The sequence below is a fragment of the Sorex araneus genome, chromosome 4 (assembly GCF_027595985.1).
Source record: "Sorex araneus isolate mSorAra2 chromosome 4, mSorAra2.pri, whole genome shotgun sequence".
Lineage (NCBI taxonomy): Eukaryota > Metazoa > Chordata > Mammalia > Eulipotyphla > Soricidae > Sorex > Sorex araneus.
The window spans coordinates 205,025,925-205,045,952 of NC_073305.1; the positions used below are offsets into that span (position 1 = coordinate 205,025,925).

At 57.7% G+C, this 20,028-nt stretch overlaps 2 protein-coding genes across 2 annotated transcripts; one reads left to right on the plus strand and one right to left on the minus strand.

The window, feature by feature from the left end:
* Positions 1-3,288: 3,288 nt before the first annotated feature.
* Positions 3,289-15,702, minus strand: RNF40 (ring finger protein 40). The gene is made up of 20 exons (XM_004615885.2): positions 15,630-15,702; positions 15,320-15,521; positions 14,405-14,572; positions 14,137-14,278; positions 13,362-13,568; positions 12,717-12,838; positions 12,327-12,473; positions 12,167-12,241; positions 10,990-11,109; positions 10,587-10,766; positions 10,301-10,436; positions 9,330-9,451; positions 8,818-9,245; positions 8,617-8,734; positions 8,373-8,522; positions 7,984-8,196; positions 7,779-7,904; positions 6,617-6,757; positions 6,412-6,513; positions 3,289-4,491 (listed from the first exon to the last, which is right to left on the minus strand). Exons 2-20 carry the CDS (start codon positions 15,446-15,448, stop codon positions 4,315-4,317), a joined length of 3,003 nt encoding a protein of 1,000 aa, XP_004615942.1. The 5' UTR covers positions 15,449-15,521; positions 15,630-15,702; the 3' UTR covers positions 3,289-4,314.
* Positions 15,703-16,007: 305 nt separating this feature from the next.
* On the plus strand, positions 16,008-20,027 carry CFAP119 (cilia and flagella associated protein 119). Its single transcript, XM_004615884.2, has 9 exons — positions 16,008-16,336; positions 16,553-16,584; positions 17,312-17,377; positions 17,502-17,671; positions 18,579-18,649; positions 18,779-18,895; positions 18,989-19,058; positions 19,288-19,374; positions 19,837-20,027. The coding sequence occupies exons 1-9, from the start codon at positions 16,136-16,138 to the stop codon at positions 20,013-20,015; spliced, it is 993 nt and encodes a 330-aa protein (XP_004615941.1). The 5' UTR covers positions 16,008-16,135; the 3' UTR covers positions 20,016-20,027.
* Position 20,028: the final 1 nt, after the last annotated feature.

Here is a 20,028-nt window from a genome sequence, read left to right on the forward strand (position 1 = left end):
CCCACGTGTTTCGTCTTCTCTCTCAAGCCCAGGGCACGCGGGAAGACCTGGCATGACCTGGTCAGGTCCAGGCCGCAGGACCCTCTCAGTTCTAAACTTCCCAGCCAGTGCTTGCTGGTGGGCACCCAAGGGGAACCCAGGGACCTGGGAGACCAGGGGAGAGAGGGTGGCACGCCGAGCAGTTCAGGTTTGGGTACCAGAACTGACCATTTGGTGATTCTCGCCCTGCTGCTCAGGCCCAGCGGGTGCTCATGTCCTCACCCTCCCCACACTGCCACCGGGGAAAGTCGCTGTCACCTCCTCCTAGAAGCTGACTTCTGATTCCTCAGCTGGCCTTGGCGTGTCCTCCGAAGCAGAGCCTCCAAGACCCTGAGGAGAAGCTAGTAGAACTCTGGCCTGTTATCCCCTCGCAGGGGAAGCTCAGGGCGGCCCTGGCCAAGAATCCCCGGCAAGCTGGCTCTGTAGGACCTACTCCTCCCCCATCACTGGGCCTGCCTGGGCCTGCCTGAGCTCCACGATGTCTGGGTCAGGCGGGGCCGCTCCGCTCAGCGCTGGTCTTTCGCAGCCGGGCCTAGGATCTCGCATGGCTGCTTGAGGTCAGCCCTTGCTCTAATCTGGTGCCCATTCTCGTCCCATTGCTGGGGAGTCGTGCCTCAGCCAGGCAACTGTCTGACCCTCACTCCCAGGACAGTCTCCGTCGTGCCTTCAGGGAGTGTGGGATGAGTGAAGAGCATCCCTGCTCCCAGTCCTGGGGGCTTCGAGGAGCGTCAGGACTTCTCCCAACACAGGAGGCGGCATCCTGTAGAGAGGAATACAGGCCCGGGGCACAGTGATTGGATCCGAGGGGCCAGAAAACGGCAGGCGGAAGTGACCCGAGAGACAGTAAGCAGAGGGGCCGAGTGGAGTGGTGCAGTGAGGCGGGTGAGGGACTGAGGCCAAGGCCAGCGCGTGACACACCTTAGTGGGGGCGTTCAGTGGGAGGGCATCATGTGGAATATTAAGGTGGGCACTAAGAAGAAATTGGGCAGGGGGCTGGAGCAATGGCACAGCGGGTAGAGCATTTGCCTTGCACGAGGCCAACCCAGGTTTGATGCCCAGCATCCCATATGGTCCCCTGAGCACCGCCAGGAGTAATTCCTGAGTGCAGAGCCAGGAGTAACCCCTGTGCATTGCCGGGTGTGACCCAAAAAAAGAAAAAAAATAGGGGGATTGGGCAGGAAGAGGGTGTTAGCTCAGCGGCTGGGACAAACAGCCAGGGAGAGTGGTAGGAGAAAGGTCCAGCTTTAGGGTGGAGGAAGGGGCACACCGAACACGAGGGGGTGCCCAGGAATGTGGCACCACAGGGACCGAGGAGGTTTTTTTTTTTTTTTTTTTTTTTGCTTTTTGGGTCACACCCGGCGATGCACAGGGGTCACTCCTGGCTCTGCACTCAGGAATTACTCCTGGCGGTGCTCAAGGGACCATATGGGATGCTGGGAATTGAACCCGGGTCAGCCGCGTGCAAGGCAAACGCCCTACCCACTGTGCTATAGCTCCAGCCCCTTTGCTGTTGTTTTGAACAGGGGTCACAGCAGGGCTCAGGGGAGGGTGGGCTCAAAGGTTCACCAGGATGAACCCAGCAGGACAGGGGAGGGAGCCCAAACACGCTACGTGTGTGCCACAGTGTCAGTGGACGCAAGGGAAGTGTCAAATGGAGCATCGATGCCCAGTGCTCTGCCGGGCACTGTGTTGTCAGCCTGAGTTCTGGCGGAAACAGGCCTTTCCATCGCCAACATCTGCATCTGCCCCAGTCCAGCTCCCCTCTCCCCTCCCCCCCTCCCCCGGCGGCTGGTCCGGAGCTTTAGCTTGCTCCTGGGTGGCGGACCAAAGTGGACTGGGAGTCACCGCCAGGAGGTACTGGGGCTACTGAGCCTTAGGGGGGTGTCAAACCTTCCGCTCGAGGGGTCAGAGTGACTGGAAACAGGAAGGGCCTTTGCCCTGCACATGGCTGACCTGGGTTCCATTCCTGTTACCCCATATGGTCGTCGAGCCCACCCAGGAGTGATCCCTAAGCAACCCCGGCTGTGGCCCCCAAACCAAAACCAAATTAAAATCAAAACTATCCTCTTGGTCAAAGGGCCTGACCAGCTCTCAAAGTACATCCTCCGGCCCTGGACAGGTCACTGCCAACATATCTGCCCCCCCACTGCCCACTCCTCCCTCCGAGTGTGAGGGATACTTTTCTGCCCGCAGCCAGGGAAGCCCAGTGTGTCCCGCAGGGCGGAGGGCTGACCCCCACCTGCGCGGGGCTGCGCTCTATGACGCAGTACCAGGAGTTCCCACGGGGCTCGCTGGCCGGGCGCGTCCTCGGCCACCCCATGCCATCCCCCGCCACTGCGCGTGCCTCGGCGAGCGCGCCCGCCGCCGGCCCCGGGCAGGAAGTGACCGTCGCCCGCGTCTCCTCGTCCACTCCGACCTGGTCGGGCCACGGCAGCCCCGGGGAGCCCCCGCGGGCGGCGGACAAGGCCGCGAGCTCTCGCGAAGGCGCCGCAGCTGCCGGGAATGAGGGGTCTGGCTGACGTCTTCGCCACGGCCCCGACCTGAGCTCACACCCGCGGCCCCGCACAGCCACGGTGAAGGCTGCCATCTAAGGGCCCTCTAGCGCGCGGTCGCACTGCCTGGGGACGTGCCAGCCGCCAAAACCTGTTGTACTGAAGCCGCCCCTTAACGTGCCTCAATCGCTCCATCCGAGGGGGAGGGACTAGATCGGCGCGCACAACCGGGAGAACCACTTTCTCCGCCCGCTCCAGGGGCCCCCAGCGCAAACAAGGGACCACATTTCCCAAGATGCAGCTCGAGGCGTCCCAGCGTCCCATGACAGCGAGGGGCGTGGTAACCCACGCAGGGAGACCCAGGCGCGAGGGCCCTTCCAGGTGGGACAGGATGGACCAGGTGCACCTGAGAGCTGGACAGGCCTATTCCTCTACAGTCTATCCCAACTGGCCGGCCCTGGCCCCGTCCCTGATGACCACTAAGTTTAGGCGTAACTAGGGGGTTGGTAGTGGGCTGGTGTATCTGCTGGGGGGGCGGGGACGGGGGTGTCACACCTGGCAATGCTGGGGGCGAGGGTGTTACTTCATGGTTCTGCACTCAGGAATTAGACCTGGCTGTGCTAGGAGGACCTTTGGGATCAGAGGATGGAATAATCCGGATCGACAGACCTGCCCACTGACCTATCGCTGTGGCCCCCGGACTATCATCTTTTCTGAGCAGGCTCTCCAGTTCACAAATCAAACTGGCCAGTGCACTTGTCTGTTTAGAGGTAGGAAGCCTGGCTACCAGGATAGCAGGCTGAGGGTTGGGTGTTTATTGTAACATTTAACAGCCTTTACAAGACATCGCTGGAGCAGGAGCTGTGATCCAAAGGGATCTTGCACCATCAGCAGCTCCACTTCTCAGGCCCTGGGTGCTGCTTCCACAAGCCAGAGTTGGCCTGGGCAGGCCTGCACAGGAAGCTTCATTGGCACATGCTGGTCACAGGGCATTGGATGAAGCTCTTCTACCTGGAATGATCGGAAGTTGGCCCAGCGCTACTCTGTGCCTTCCCCTTCTGGGAAGTTCTGCCTCCACTGCAGTTAAGGCCACCAGGATGAAAGGAGTCAGGGCTGAGGACCCAGTGGCACAATGGGATTCACCAGGAAGGCAAGTGGGCCTGAGAGAGACTGGGAGGGGGCTGACCCCAATAAACTCATTCCTGGCCTGGCGCTCCCAAGATGAGAAAGCAAGTGTCTGCAGCAGCCAGAGTGGTCCAGAGAGAGGACGGTGCCACCACCAACCGAGCACCTCTTTCAGCTCTCAGCATCCAAGGCTCACTGCAGTGCACAGGAACCCCACGGGAGGGCAGCCCTGCCTGAGCTGGGAGGAAGGGCGTCTCCCCAGGACACAGGACTGTCTCAGGCAGGAACGAGGACCCAGGTCCTCCTCAGGAGTTTGTAAGTCTGTGTGCGTGTTGGGGGGGAGGGGGGAAATGGGACACTGCAGTGGGGGAGGTGTCAAAGTCCAGGGAACTCCCCCCTAGCGCCGGGTTGAGAGCAGCTCCCAGGAGGCTCAGTTGAGTGTTCCGTGGCCCTCAGACCTCTCACGGCCAACTTTTCTGCGGGGTGGGAGCCACCCAGACTGTCACTATGGCCATGAGGAAACGATGAACTGGGCCCAGCTGAGTCCACTCCCAGAAGCATGCACTGGATCCCCCATACCAAGTAGGTGGGGGTAGGGGGACAGGGCCCACAGGGTCCAGAATGGAGGGGCTGGGGGCACTGCCTCCAGGTTCCAGCTTCAGCTGATGTAGACTCGGTGGAAGTCGTGGGCACCAAACGCTGCGTTGCACTTGGGGCACTTCCTCTGGCGGGCCTCATAGCGGCCCCGAACGCACTCGAAGCAGAAAACGTGGAAGCACTTGGTAAGGACTGCATCCTTCTTGCGGGTGTTACAGCAGGGGCAGGTCAGCCGCGCCTGGGCCGGGCAAAGGCATCAGCTGGGCGACAATCGCGACAGGGCCCACACCCCGCAATGACAGCAGGAGGTCCAGCCTAAGCTTATCACACAGCAAACTGCCTCCAAGACTCATATGAACCCTGGGGAGTGTCCCAGCACGCTCCAAGGGAGGAAATAGGAGGTGCAGAGCCGAGGTCTCAGAACAAGAGAATGGCAGTCAGGAATGTCACCCTGGAGTGCTGGGTAACTGGGTTCCTTGCCAGAGTGCTAGGTAACTGGGTTCCTTGCCAGCTTCCTGACCTGGGCTCGGCTGGAGCTGCTCTGCTGTGGGGCTTCATTTTGCTACCCTGACAAAAACCCACTCCTGGCTGACCTCCCCACCTGCCCAGTCACGGCTGGGTGTGCAGTGCCACCTACGGTCTGCTGTTGGCAACCTCACCTCCAAATAGGACTTCACTTCAGCATTGCCCAATATCCCCCCTTGGCCCTAAATCTGCCTGAAATCTCAGCCGACGGCCTTGTCAGCATCCAGAATCAAGTCACCCCCAAGATCTCAGAGCACCTGACAGGCTCCAAAGGTCTCTGCAAACTCTCCTGTACCCCCACGGCTGCCTCTGCCTCGCTAATGCTAAAAGGCTTCAGAGGGCCTCAATGTACCAGGTGGGTGCTGCTGGATCCAACCCCGGAACCACACCTGCACTCCCACGGCTGTCCCAGAACCCAGGTGATGCCTCTGCAGCTGCCTCAGCTCGCACCTTCTTAAAACTCGCCCCTCCACCGCATCATCTCCCTCCACCGTTCTCTGGCCCTTCTGCTCGCTTCCGTTCACTAGGCTTCATTCACCAAGTGTGCTGAAGGAGAACGATTTCCTGTCCCTTTCTCAAGCCCCAGAGCGCGTGCGCGTGTGTGTGCAGTGAGCCCCAGAGCGTGCGTGTGCGCGCGCTCGCACAGTGAGCTATAGTTTCTACCCCCGACCCTGGAATATGTGTGTGCATGCATGCATGCATGGAGTGGGGGAAGAAGTGGGGGGGAGTCGGTGTATCTGTGCGCAGTGAGTTGTAGTTTCTACCCCCGCCCCCGGAATATGGTTTGTGTGTGTGTGGTTTCTGCCCCCGCAATAGTCCTTTCATTAGAGTGCCTTCCCAGCCAGCTTCCCACAGAACCTTACGCCCCTCCTCCCCCACCTCCTGGAAAGTCTCAGTCCTCCTGTCACTGTCACGGACTCACACTAGGAATCCAGTTCTCAGTGTTTCCTTCCTGCCACACATTCCGTTGGTCCCCGAGCCCAAGCAGTTCTGCTCCTAGAATTCCCCTGTGCACATGGACTATCTCCGACACCCCGGCCTGGTTTTTGGTTTCTACGACCAGGAGCCTAACGCACCTCCCAGCCTGTAGTCTTCCTCCAGCCCAGGCCACAGTCTGGCTGGAATCCGCCCCTACAGAACAGCCAGGCAACTTTTAATAACTCCTCCCCTACCCCCCGCGTGCCGTAGGCCATGAAAACCGTGCTGTCCACTCACTGGCACCCAGCTCTCTGCTGTGCCGCTCTCTGTCCCCTCTGCCTTGGACCCCCATTCTTCATAGGGCTGCTGCTTCCAGAAAGCTTGCTAAGCCTAGGCCTGGATGAAGGGCCAGCCGAGCTCCCACAGCAACGCTGCCCTTCTGTCATCCGCTGCCCACCAATAACAGAGGGAGGACATGGCTGCCTCTGTCAACAGTTTCAAGAGCGCCGGGCCAGGCTGAGATGCCTCACACGCCTGGCTAGGCCCTGTGGCTAGCCTGTGGTGCGCAGCACGCTCGGTTAGCTGACTCTCCACAGCCAGGGTTCTGCCCAGTCCCTGCTATTGCACCCGAAGGGTCCCCAGACTACCCACCAAGATTCTCACTAGCCCCTAAGAGTCCTACGTTGACGGGACACGACTCAGTCAGACGCCCCACCTTGTACTCCTTGATCTCTTCCTGGAGGATTTCGTCGGCATCTGCGTAAACCTCTACCTTCCTCTGCTTCTCCAGCTTGCGCCGTAGCCGTGAGATGTCCTCCTGCGGCCAGAGGGGACGCGGCTGAGTGCAGGGACATGCCCGCGCCCCAGCTGCTCCCCAGCCTCACAGGGACCCGGAGCCCGCGCCTGCCCGCACCACGCACCTGGGCCCTCTTGAGGTTGAAGCTCTCCTTCTCCCGGGCCGCCCTGCTCTCCGCCAGGCAAGGCTGGATCTCCCGCAGCCGCGTCTGCACGTGCTCCAGCTGCACCTTCAGGTCCTCCGCCAGCTGCGCGGCTTCCACAGCCTGTGGCGGTGGGAGTGGGAGGGCGGGAGTCCCCTGAGCCGGAGCCGGGCTGCAGGCCTCACCCAACAGTCCAGTGAGCCAAGTTTTCAGGGGCTCAGGGCCCTGCTGGCTACTGATGTGCCGAGTCCTGCGCGGCCCCCTGCAGCTCACTTCATATACTGCCCCCTGCAGTCCTCTCAGGACACCGCCAGTGTCCCCTCCTGACAGAGCTTCTATTCTCCTTCCTTCAGGAGACAACAGTAATAGCATTTTGGGACTGGAGCGACAGTATAGTGGTAGCGTGTTTGCCTTGCACGCGGCCGACCCAGGTTTGATCCCCAGCACCCCAAGGTCCCCCAAGCACTGCCAGGAGTAATTCCTGAGTCAGGAGTAACCCGAGCATCGCGGGGTGTGACCCAAAAAGTCAAAAAAGTTAAAAAAATAATAATAAAGGAATAGCACTTCACTCAGCTCCTTAAAATTGGCAGTTCCAACTCCTAGTGGGGCCTTCATGTTCCCAGGGGTTTCCCAGGTGTCCCTGCCACACTACCAGGCCATGATGGACTGGCTTCAGGAACAAATAAGGGAAAGATGGAAATCAGTGGTAACCCTGAGCCTTCACCATGAGCAGGGTATTTCTTGTTTCTTCTTTTCCTGGTGGGGTGCAGTGACCTCTAGCAATGCTGGAAAATGAACCTGGCCTGGCATCGTGCAAGTCAGTGTTTTGTCTGCTGTGCCATCTCTGGCCCCACACTTCTTGGGTTTAACTAACTCTGTGACGGAGACCAACCCCCATTTTACAGCTAATCAGTGTGGTGATCAGGATAAGGGAGCCAAGGAGACTTGACCCCAAAACCCACTTTGCTCTTCCTCGAAGAAAATCAAATGGCCCCCTTTAAGCTGTTTTCTCATTTATGAAAGCCATCCTAAGATTATGACGAGACTGAACCGGGAACAGCACAAACGTGGCCCTCAGCATGGGGACGGGGACAGAGCAGTGTAACCTGCTGCGTATTCCCCGAGGAGCCACCCTGGGCCTCACCTTCCTCTTGTTGAGCTCCAGGGCCTGGCTGCGCAGGGTCAGCTCCTTCTCCACCCCGCCGAGGCTGCCCTGCAAGGCCCGCTCTTTCTCCTCCAGCTTCTGCACAGTCAGCAGCTGGGCATCCACCTGAGGACAGGGCGGGACTCAGTGCAGGGGTGGCTCTGCCCCTCCCCAGCTCACCCCTGCGAGCCCACAGCGGCCGTACCTGGGACTTGAGGCCCAGAACCTGCTCTCCCAGCTCGTCCTTCTCCTCGCGCAACAGCTTGTGGATCTGGTTGGCCTTGATCCTCTCCGACATCAGCTTGAAGTTGGCATCATCCTTCTCCCGCAACTGCTGCAGGAGCCGCCCGTTCTGCTCCTGCATGTCCTCAAAAGCCTGCCCGGTCACGTCCATCTCCGAGAGCAGAGCCTCTTCCTCCTGCAGCAGGTGTGCAGAGACGGGCACTGTGGTCAGGGAACGGGCTGACCCTGGGGGGGTGGCGGGGGCAAACATGGCTGAGCCACAGGTGGGCCCTGGACCACTGGCCGGAAGCGCCCAGAGGGAACTGCAGGGACCCCTCACTTGGAAGGAAGGGGATGGAAGGGGGCCGGCACCTGCTTGGTGGCCCCCAGCTTCCGCTGCAGGTGTTCGATCTGCTCCTCCGCCTGCCGGATGCGCCGCAGGGCGTCCTCGTCGGCGATCTTCTTGCTCTCCCTTCGATCCCTCTCCTCCAGCTCCCGGATGCGGCCCCGCAGTTCATCCACCTGCGGCAGTGGTGAAGCTCCCCGTCACTGCTCCCGGCCGCCTGGGGGCTAACCTCTGAGGCAACCTCTGCCCCTGGGCCCTACCTGGCCTCACCTCAGCCTTGGCCTTGCGTTCAGCCGCCATGAGCTGCACCTTGTCCCGCTGCTCTTTGGGCGCTGACTTGTACATGTCTAGCAGCAGTTTCATCTCCTTCTGGCTTTCCTGGGCCTTCCTGGGGGCAGGCACAGAGGAGGGCGTGGTGAGCGGAGCTGGGGGAGGCCTGGCAGGGGCGGGAAGACGGGACTCGGGTCTCACTTGAGCTCTGCTCGGAGGCCCTTGAGGAGTTCCGACTCCTTCCTCTTGGCCTCCTCCATCTTGGCCTTCTCCCGATCAGCTCGTGACAGGGCTGGCACTGCTGGCGGGGCTCCCAGGCTGGGCCCTTCCCGCTCCCGAAGCTCCCGCTTGGGCCTGGCCTCAGGTTCTCGGGGCCGTGAGGAGGGTCCCTGGGGGCCAGGGGTGACGGCCTGGGGGTCTTCCTCAGGAGGAGGCAGCTCCTCCTTCTTCACAGATGAGGTAGCAGTGGCAACAGGAGGCATGGCCGCCAACTCCTTCCTGTTGTCGGTGGCACCCACTGGGCTTGGCCCACCCTCTTCTTTCCCTGGAGTTGGGGTACTGAGTGCAGAGTCATCTGGGGGGACCACATTGGGGACGGAGTGGGCTGAGCCGCTGGCCTGGGCCCGGAGCTGCAAAGACAGAGAGAGAACAGGGCTGGGTGAGGCGGTGTCACTGGAGTCCAGTGAAGGCCTTCCCGAGCAGCCCTTTCTCACTTTGCCGATCTCAGCCTGGACTTCCCGAAGCTTCCGCTTGTAGCGCTGGGCGTCCCCCTTCAGCTGATGGTTGTGGTTTTGGAGACTACTGATCAGGTGACGCATCTCCCGGTTGATGGGCCCTGGGGAGGACCGGGAATTAGGGGGCTGGCCGGCCTCTAGCTTGGCCCGACCCTTCAGCGGGGAAAGAGAACAATCAGAGCCTTCTCTGACTACAGAGGGAAACTGAGGCTTGAAAGCAATTCACTTAAAAGAAACTTGACTGTCATTTCTGTTACCGTAGATTTCTTAAGTATTTCTCAGCTGCCTCCAACGCACATAATTAACATACACACAAGTTAAGTCTCCTTCTGCTAGTACAGTGGGAAGGGCGCTTGCCTTGCATGCAGACGGACCCAGGTATGATCCTTATTCCTTTGGTCCCCTGAACCCCAAGCCAGGAAAAAGCCCTGAGCACCACTGGGTGTGGCCCAAAATCCAAAACATAAAAGTCATTTAAACTAGCTCCTGGCTCCTAATCCAATATCACAACATCCTTTCTCCTAATCCTATTTTCCTTCCCTGCTTTACTGGTCTGTTGGTGTTTCAAACTTCTGCACGCTCCTCTACCTCCTCTACTCCTACTTCCTACTTCGCTCTGCCAGTCAAGGTTGTGCTCATTCACCAGTTTAATCCCAAAGCACAAGGCAGGGCCTGCTTGCGGGGAGGGGGTGGGGAGCTCTTGTGAAGTATCTCAGAGACCCTAGGATGCCAGAGAACCCCAGGTGGGGGCGACACCCGGCTGACCGGGCTGAGCCTGCATTTGCTGCCACAACAGGCAGTGACCATTGTGTGTCTCTGAGCTGGGTTCTGAGGTCCCGTTCTCGACAGGGCAATGAGGCACCAGGACCTCTCAATCTGACAAGTGACCATCCCACTCAGCGCCCGGCAGTCCCAGGTAAGGCCCAGCTTCGGCCCTTCTTCAGACATACCTGCCTGCTCATTGGCTGCCAGGTTCTGTTCAAACTCGATGCGCAGCATCTCATACTCCTTGCGTACCTGGGCCAGTGTATCCTCCAGCTGGATAACCTCCGTGCGCAGCTTCTTCTGTAGCCCCAGCTCATCGCTCTGCGGGGTGACGCATTAAGGGCTCATGCCGCACGCCCCAATTCCTCCTCCTGTCCCCCAGGGAGGCTCAGGGACTAGGGAAGACTAGCCCCAAGGGATCCTGGCAGGCAAGCAGGGCCTCTGAAGCCACCACCCAGTCCCAGGTCACACCTCCATGTGCTCGATGTGCCGCAGGTGGGAATTCTTGGTGGCCAGCAGCAGCCCCCGGGCCTCGTCCAGCTGGGTCTTCACTTGCAGAGACTCGTTGTAGAGAAGCGAGAACTGGGCCTGCAGCATGCGGTACTCCCCCGTCTCCCGAACCACCTCCTCGGGAAGGCTCCGAAGGGCCACCTGGTGACGCCCAAATGTGATCAGCAATCTGGGGACCAGGCTTTGTTAGCAGGAGCCCTGTCCCTGTCCCCAGCACCACCTCATTCCCCAAGCACTGTGGGAGTGGCACTACCCACCCCGGCCAACCAGAAAGCAAAACAAAGCACCCCCCTAAAGAGATCAGCAAGAGGACACAGGGCTGAAGCTGAAACTGGTGGGACAGACTCAGGCCCTCCCAGCCCACCTTGAGACGCTCATTAGTCCGCACAGCGCCCTGGAGCTCGGCCTGCAACTTCTCCAGCTCCGCCATGCGGCTGTTGGCCAATTCCTGGTTTTCTTCCAACTCTGCATTCAGCATCTCAAACTATGGAGTGGGAAAGGTCATGGGAGACAGGGACAGGAGAGGACACATGCTCCCTCACACCTTCCGAGTTATGATTTACTCCACCCAGTTTCTCCACATAGGACAACAATGAGGGCAGGGACGGGGCTCTGGCGAGGGCACCTGCCTTACAGGTGTGAGTCCCTGAGGTCTGATCTCCGGCATTACCAAAATAACTCCTCCCCCCACCCAACCCCCAGAAAGGGCCCTCTGGAGGAGAGTCAGATGACAGGGTGCTTCCCCTGCAAGCAGGCAACCTTGGTGTCCCGTATAGTCTCCAAGCCTGCCAGGGATGATCCCTAAGGGCAGAGCCAGGAGTCAGCCCCCAAACCAAAACAAACCAAAACCAAAACCCCACAGGACAATGAATTCTCGAGTCCCACCCAGCACTCTCCTGGTTCCTGGGTAAGTGGGAGAAAATTCAACTCTGCACACTCAATACTGGAACCAGGGCTGGTGACTGAGAAGGCGGTGGGGGCCCGTGGTGGAAGCCTTGGTAGCAGGCTGAAGCATCGCGGCTTTGTGTGGAGGCTTTGCCTCCATGGCTGGGGACACCTGTCTCAGTCCTCACGACTTGCCAGGCTCCCATCCCTGTGGCTCACTTGTGTCATGGGGGCACAGCATCAATGACATGCAGTGACCAAGAAATGAGAGAACAAACGCGGAACGAGCAACAAGGTATGATGAGAGGCACCCTATGGTGAGGCCCGCCTGCACCCGGCTGAGATGCCAACCAAAGCCAACACAGCTCCACCACTGCCTCCCACACTTTCCCTTGTGGCATCATCCACCGATAGACACGTTTACTCATATCTTCCCTGTTTCCTCGGCCAGAACTCTCATGGAAATTCTCATTTTTACCCACTTTGTCCCCCAAATCTGCTTCTTAGCACAGTGCTTAGGACTTGGTAGTGTCCAACAGTGACCGATTATATGGACAGAGCAGCACAGCTGACAGTGAAGAGTCTCGAGTATGTCCTTTAATTGGAAGGGAATCTCCAAGGAATAAAGGCGGGGCGGGAAGCAGGGGCCTCCTTACCTTCTGCATGCTGAGTGTGATCTGGCCTCCCTGGAAGCCCGAGGAGCTCCCAGACACATAGTAGCCGGAGTTGAGCTGTGGAGAAAATGTATATAGGACGACATGGAGGAGTGAAGGCAGAACTCGAGTCAGGCTCCACCTGACCTCGCACCCTGCCCACCTGCTCCAAGGCTTCTGCCAGGTGCTTATTGAGCTTCTGCTCACGCTTGCGCAGCTTCTCGATGTCCCACTGCAGGTCCTCTACCGTGGTCTCCATCTCCAGCACCTTCGTTTCGGATGACGTTACCTTGTCCTGGAGCTCCGAGTACTAGGCACAATCAAAGGGGCAGACACTCAGACGAGGGACCTTTTCCTGCCCCATTTATCTCAGGTGGGTTGGGGGGCTTAGGGCTCCAAGCTACTGTGATCCCTGGCAGTGCCTGGGGGACCCTTTGCCATGCCAGGGATCTGACCAGAATCAGTCACCCACAATACAAATGCCTTACTTCCTGTACCTTCGCCAGGTCCCTATCCTGCTACTATTCTCATCCCTTGAAATAGGAGCTCATACCTCCAATGAGATGCGGTGGTGCTTCTCCTGTAGCTGGGTGGCCAGGTCCTGCAGTCGTCGGTTCTCTCGGCCCAGCTCACGGGTGCGTGTCCGAGCCCCCTCACCAGGAGGTTCGTTGTCCCCTGGGAATGGTGTAGGTTAAGTTACCCTCAGAGCAATGGGACAAAGCAGGAATGACCCAGGAAGTAACTGCGTACCCAGCAGGACCCACTAGCTCTCTGCTCAGTTTCCCAGGACAAAGGCGGGAGTCCTGATCCTTCATACAAAGAAGGAAAACAGCTGGGAGGAAAGCCACGTGTCCAGAGTGCGCGGCTTAGACTGACAGAATTAAGGCTAAGAGAAGCCTGTCAGTCAGCAGGAAGACCCGAGCACTGCTGCTGTGCCCCAAAGAAGAGCAGCAGTTGCCACTGACATTTGTGCCAAGTGCTTCGACGTGGTCACCAGCAAAAAGATGGTGGGTCCATCTGGACCACACCAACAACTTCTTCCACTCATCGCTCTGGGAAACTTCAGGAATCACAGAGCCCACCTCAACTTAACCCTTTTCCTGAGAATGTGGCTGACATACTGGGGGTCCTGGGCTGACCAGACCAGCAAAGTGGCAAATGGAAATGGGCCTCTCCGGGGACGGAATGAAGAACTAACCTCGGCTGTACACTCGCTGACACAGTTCCTCCACCCGGCGCTGCAGGCAGTCTGAGGCCTCTACGACACGGGACACCGCTGCCTTGGAGAACTCCATGCGGCCCTGCAGCTGCAGCTCTACCTCCTCGCTACTGCTGGCACCCAAGGCCACCACGAAAGCCAATGCTGGCTCACTGAGTGGGGGCCGCAGCTGCACAGGCAGGGGATCTGGGAGGAAGGGACAGAGTCTCATAAGAGCAAAAGCAACGGTGCCCACAACTGCTCCAGACAGGATCCTTCAACACTAACGGATCTGCTCCATCTACACCACGGCTGCTATTATCCCTATTTTGAAAAAGAAACATCTGAGGGGAGGGGTTAATTTCCTCATGGCCACAGAGGTGCCAGAATAAAGCCTCCTATAAGTTGTATCTGCCTTCCTATTTAAACTGCATTTCCTCTCAAGGATTCCCTACATTTTTGGGGGGCAGCGTCAGAGGGAAAAGCCACAATCTCGCATATGCAAGACCAGTGTTCTATTGCTGAGCCGCATACCTCCCTTGCCAACCCCCAAACCCGGAGAGGATAATCATTTCCTTCCTGATGGCAGAATTTCTTTTGACTTCTCTTTTACTTGAAGGGCAGACCAGTGCCAGGTACATAATCAACAATATGAGTACTTTCCAAAATCGAGACAAGTGTTAAAACATGAATTACACTACACACACAGCCACTCGAATTCCAAAACCTGAGTTCTTCCTCCACTACCCAAACACAAAAGGAACTCTGGTCCTACCCCGCAATTCCGACGTCCCTGGCTCTGGGAGAGGAGTTTCATCATGCATTGGCCCCTCCTGTGTTCCAGGCACCTCTGTCCCTGAAGACAGCTCTCCCTGGTTCTCATGGTGTCGGAGAAGGGTTTCCACAGTTTCATCTAGCTGAAGAGAAAAAGCATCAACAATGTTACTGATTCCTCAGTGCCTTCCCCCAGGTCTTTCCCAGCAGAGTAATCTGAGGACCGGCAGCTGGGTGCAGGCTGGCAGCAGGAAAGCAGAGGTCTCCACCTGGGCCCAGTAGCGATTGACAATGAGGAGTGTGGCGTCATCGGTCGCCTGCCGCTTCTCCAGCTTCTCAATTCGTTCTCGGAGCTCATCTTCACAAGCTTGTCGCTGCTCCAAGCGCTCTGCGAGTTTCTTGTTCTTGAATTGCAGAACTTTTAAGTCCATCTCCTCCTACCAAGGAACAAAAGGAGGCCAGGGAAAGGGTCAAAGGCGACCCTCCAAAAATCAATCACAGGAGCTGAAGTGACAGTACAGTAAGACGCCTGCCCTGCAGCTGCTGTCTGAGGTTTAATCCCAGGCACCCCATATGATCCCCTGGGCATGGCCAGGGATGATTCTTGTGTAAGTCCTGAACAATACCGGTGTGGCCCCTCAAACCCAATCAAACTAAATAAAAAAACAACCAATCACAGAGGAGAGCGAGTGGAATGTATGGGAAAGGGGAGTTTCCCTAGGCTAACTGCTGACACGATTTGGTTTTGGTCCACACCAGCTGTGTCCAGGTGCTCCGTGGTCAGGGGTCACCCTTGACAGTACTCTGGGGAACAAATGCAGTGCCAGGGATTGAACTGAGGTCGGCTGCATGCAATGTAAGCGCTGTAACCCCTGTACTATCTCTCCGGTCCGATAACACGATTTAATGAAGCCCCAACCCCCCGCAGAGGCAGCCACTTGGCTGTGACAGGGTCACGGTCCGTTTCTGCCTCCTCCTCTTGGTCTTTGACAAGCCACACGCGCTCTGGGAACCTGTATCCCTATCTGTAAGGGGAAGTCAGGCGTGGTCTCGGCTTCTTTCAACACAGTGTGCTGTAAAGTGGATCCCGATAAGCTGGGCGCAGGGAATAAGGCTGTGGACGACTTGAGCGGACAACAGTGATGGGAGCCTGGCAAACGCGGGTGCTTCGGGAGCCCACGAACCGTGGAGGAGATGCCTCCGAGACGAATGGGTTCTATAAGGGTGGTTGTGGTCTTCTCCTCGCGGCTCAGCTTCTCTGGGGGACCCGAGCCCCCATCGCCGGCGGCGCGTTTGTTGCTGAACCCAGACATGGCCGAAGCGGACAGAAACTGTGCAGGGTCTCCTGAGACGTCAGGAAGGCGGCGGCGGCGGCACTTCCGTCACCTGCAGAAGACAGAAAGCAGAAATGAAGAGCAGGCGGTGCTCCGTGGCCCCAAAGCGCCACCGCACCACCCTGCAGGGTCTCGCCCGCATCAGCCCTGGGACCCTCACCCGCGGCAGAGTCAGCCCAGCGCCGCCATCTTGGGCCCCACCGGACGTCACCGGCCCGCGGTGCAACGCGCAGGCGCCAGGGACGGAGCCGGAAGTGGCGAAACCCCTGCATTTCCTGTTTCGATTGGTTGCGCTTTGTCCCGCCTCTGAAGTTCCGTCTGGCTTTTTCTTCATGTGCCCCCTTTCCCCTCCGTGATTGGCCAGAAGGCAGTTCCCATGGTAACCCAGCTACACTTTCCAGCCTTGCTGACGCCGCCCGCTTCCTGCTCGCAACTTGGAAGCGAGGGACGGGAGGGAGGGGCCTGCTGCCGGTTACGCATGCGCGTTTCCCCCTCTCTGATTGGCAGCTGCCCTCTGCTTCCCTTCCGCGTACGCCCCCTTAGCAACGCTCACCGTTGAGACCCACTGGCCTGCCACAAACTGGCCGTCGCTGCCCGGAGAACCGACGGTCTCCAGAGTGGTGGAACCGAGCCTTTTGGTCACCCGCGACAGATAGGCGAGACGACATGATCCGTCAGAAGTCCAGGCAGTCCTTGGGACTTAGAACGCGGTCCGAGTCTGAACAGCCCTCCGAGCTGCTGCGGGAACCTGCCAGTTGCCCCAGCTCGGCCGAGTTGCGCAGGCGGACGGGGACTTGCGTGAAGACAGAATCGGAGACCCTGTCTTCGGCGGCAGCAGACGACGATCCCGCCGCCAGCTTGTTTCCGGTGAGGGCGCATCCACAGTCTCCGATTACTAACGTTCAAAAGGTTGCCCTGGCCGCCTCAGTGAAAAGGCTGTTTGCTCATGAATAGCACTGTAGCGATTGCCGGAGCCTAGCCCGCTAGCTTTGCGCGGGCTTTCTGGACTCGAGAGGGCAAGCTGGCGCGTCCGGGCGGGGAGCAGCACAGCTCAGCCTTCCCCGGTCTGCTTTCTCTCCGCAGCCACCCTTACCCCAGCCCCGGATCTGCATGTGGTGAGTGTGAAGAACCTTGGGGAAAAGATAACGCTTCCCACTTGCGTTACTTTAGTACCGAGTAGCCAGCCCCCCTCCCCACACCACCACCGTTTTACAGAAGAGGAGACTGGGGCCGAGATGCGATATCCAGATGCCCGGGAGGCAGCTTTCCTCCCTCCCTAGTTGAGCAGTAGGTCACGGTCACGGGAAGGGAGCCGGAGGCTGAGGGTGTAAGTGGAATGCCCGTTTCTATGGACACCATCTGAACACGAAGGCTCGCTGGGCTGGGGAATTAAGAACAGGGCCTGGTTTGTGCCCAAGTTTCGTCCCTGGCACTAGATCATGCCCCTGCCCACCTCTCCCAGCACTGCTGGCTGTAGCCCTGGTGTTTCCATAGCACTTGGAGCAAGCCCCTGACAGGCCTATACCTCAGGGGCAAGAATCGCTGGTGGGCCTCTGTGTTTTAAAATGCCCCTTGTTAGGGACTGCAAGGGATAGGCAGAGTGGAAAGAGCTCATTCCCTAACTTTAGGCTCTGTAAATGCAGAGCGCTAGAGGCATTCACCCAGACCAGTGGAGAAAGAGACCGAGAGGGGAAGGCGCTTGCTTCAGGCCACAGAGCCAGTTAGTGGGAGGGTCAGAACTCAAACTCCATCTCCTGGCTTCCAGCCCAATGTTATCCGTCATCATCTTATGGCACTGAGCCATACTGCCCACTCACATCTCTCTTTTTTTCCCTCTGACAGGAAGTACCTGGACATCCATTCCATGCACAGGCTGGAGAAGACAGCCAACACTGAGGAGATGAGGAAGTATGGGGGCGGGGGTGATCAGCAGGGAAAGAGCACTGGGAAGGTATGAGGAATGCCTGGATCCAAAGCATGGGATGGTGACAGCAGACCCCTACTGCCACTCTTCCTCCCTCTGTCCCCACAGGGTGTTGGCAGAGCTGCTGGACCTCAGCTATCCTGAGCAGAGCCTCCGAGAAGCCATCACACTGGACCTCTTTGCTCATGCGCTCATCTTCTGCCGCCAGCAGGGCTTCTCACGGGAACAGACATCTGCAGCGTGTGCCCTGCTCCAGGATCTTCACAAGGCCTGTGTCGGTAAGAGGGAGCAGCTGGTGGGCTGGAGCCAGGGAAGGGGAGACTGGGAATGCTCAGGTGACCTTAGAAGTAGAAATGAAACTCATCTAGTCATGTTTTGTCCTATCACTAGCAGTACTCTCACGAACATGTATTTAACCTTCGAAATATTCCAGTTATAAAAGGGGCTGGAGTGGGGGCTGGAGAGATAGCACAGCGGGTAGGGCGTTTGCCTTGCACGCGGCCGACCCGGGTTCAAATCCCAGCATCCCATATGGTCCCCTGAGCACGGCCAGGGGTGATTCCTGAGTGCATAGCCAGGAGTAACCCCTGTGCATCGCCAGGTGTGACCCAAAAAGCAAAAAAAAAAAAAAAAAGGGGGCTGGAGTGATAGCATAGCGGTAAGGCGTACACTTTTCATGCAGCCGACCCATGTTTGATTCCTCCGCCCCTCAGAGAGCGTGGCAAACTACCCGTGGCATATTCGATATGTCAAAAACAGTAACAAGTCTCACAATGAGAGACATTACTGGTGCCTGCTTGAACAAATCAATGAGCAACGGGATGACAGTGACAGTTATAAAAGAAGCTAACTTTCTAAGACTATCCCAAGGAAAATTAATAGGGGACAAGTTCTGCAAGCTCCTTCCTTATTCCATTTCTAGAACTGGTTTCCTTCCGAATGTGTAACAGGATTGGATTAGTTTTTTCTTGGTTTGGTGCATGCACTATAATCTGAGCTTCATAAGGGTTGGTGCCCTGGGTCTTGTTCCATGCCTAAAACAGTACATGTGTACCTCAGGGTGATTTGATAACAGGAATTTAATTAAAAAATTTAAATGAACCTGCATCTGTGCTTCAAATGTTTGCGATCAGTTTCTCAGGAAGAAACTGAAGAGTAACCAGCACATATTGATTTCCCTCCCAGCAACCCCTTTGGGCAATGTGGAGGAATGTTACCGCTACTTCACCAGCGCTCTTTTTTGCCATGGAGTCAGGGTCAGTGTTCTTGCATTGGGGGGTCTGCCCTCTCCTTCAGTTCTAACCTCATCTCCTCCTGTCTGTCACACGGATCACCTGGGCTCTCCATGCTCCTTCCAGTCCTCCTAACTCCCATTATCCCCGCAGAGGCCCCCCTTCAGCATCGATCTCTTTAAGGAGGAACAGCTGCTGGCCTTTGCAGATTATGTGGTGAACACCTACTTCCGCCACTTTAAGCTCTACAAATATGTCTTCACACCCCAGGTACTGGGCCAGGAGTGCTGACAACCCTCACCTTTTCCTTAACCTCAGTGAAGGTGCTCGCCTTCTCTGACCTAGCCTCTTTCCTCTTCCCAGGTGCGACTTGATCTGTCTTTAACTTACATGGGCCTACAGGCCCACACTCTCTCTCCAGAGGGTGAGACAGGTGAGGGAGCAGGTGGAGGCTGGGCTGGGGTTGAGGTGGGTGAAGGGCCAGGATGGCACCGAGGCTGAAGCCCTGGTGGTGGTGGTGGTGGTGGTATTTGGGGCCACACTGGGTGGCACTTGGGGTTTACTCCTGGCTCCGTGCTCAGGGGATAGTATGTGGTACAGGTTGGCTGCATGCAAGGCAAGAGCTATACAATCCAGCCCTGGCTCTTGCCTCTTAATTGCAGAGAAAGAAGGGGAGGCAGCAGTGGAAAAGCAGTCCGTCATCCTAGAGGAGGAAGTAGAAACAGAAGCCGAGCCAGAGCAAGAGTCAAGTGAGGAGCCGGGGCCGGGGGTGCTGGGGTTCCCCTGTGACTGCAGGGAGGTGGAAAAGGAACATCAGGGCTTCAGGCTGCTTTTAGTGTCACAGTGTCTAAGGTTGCCAAAGATTAAAATGACGGCTAGATAAAACACAGCAGCCTGCGGTGAGGCAGAAGCTCTAGACAAGAATGAGTATGTGAAACTGATGACAAAAGTAGCCAGCACACGTTTGTCAATACCATGTGCCAGGCGAGCCCTGTTTTCACGTTTATTAACTCATTTCATTGAGCTTTCATCATAGATGCTAGGTGTCACTGCTACCTTTTTACACGGGAGACTGGGCTATGGAAAGGTTAAATAACCTGCCAGAGGTCCCACTGCTGCTTGGTAGCAAGCCCCGAGGCACCTTGGTGATGGTTAGCCCAGCCAGGGGCGATCCTTTTGGCCCCAGTGTCTCTCCTTCCCTGGTCCTGCAGGTCACGTCTCTTTCCTCCGAGCTTACATCAGGACTCAGCTGAACAAGGAGCTGGAGCAGCTCAAACAGCTGGTGGAAGACCAGCTCAAGGCCAGCGAGGAGAGGCTCAACAGCAAGTTGGTCACACTGGAGCGGCCCTTCCAGCTTCCTCCAAGCAAAGGGAAGAGCAAGACCAAGTGACTCAGGGTTTTCC

Excerpts from the sequence above, each read along its gene's own strand:
- RNF40 (XM_004615885.2), bottom strand. The coding sequence starts at position 15,448 with ATGTCTGGGTTCAGCAACAAACGCGCCGCCGGCGATGGGGGCTCGGGT. Across the intron at positions 14,573-15,319 it reads TCGGAGGCATCTCCTCCACG|GAGGAGATGGACTTAAAAGT; the intron begins GTTCGTGGGCTC and ends GTTCCTTGGTAG. Across the intron at positions 12,839-13,361 it reads TCAGCGAGTGTACAGCCGAG|GGGACAACGAACCTCCTGGT; the intron begins GTTAGTTCTTCA and ends CACCATTCCCAG.
- CFAP119 (XM_004615884.2), top strand. The coding sequence starts at position 16,136 with ATGATCCGTCAGAAGTCCAGGCAGTCCTTGGGACTTAGAACGCGGTCC. Across the intron at positions 16,585-17,311 it reads CAGCCCCGGATCTGCATGTG|GAAGTACCTGGACATCCATT; the intron begins GTGAGTGTGAAG and ends TCCCTCTGACAG. Across the intron at positions 18,650-18,778 it reads TTTTTTGCCATGGAGTCAGG|AGGCCCCCCTTCAGCATCGA; the intron begins GTCAGTGTTCTT and ends TTATCCCCGCAG.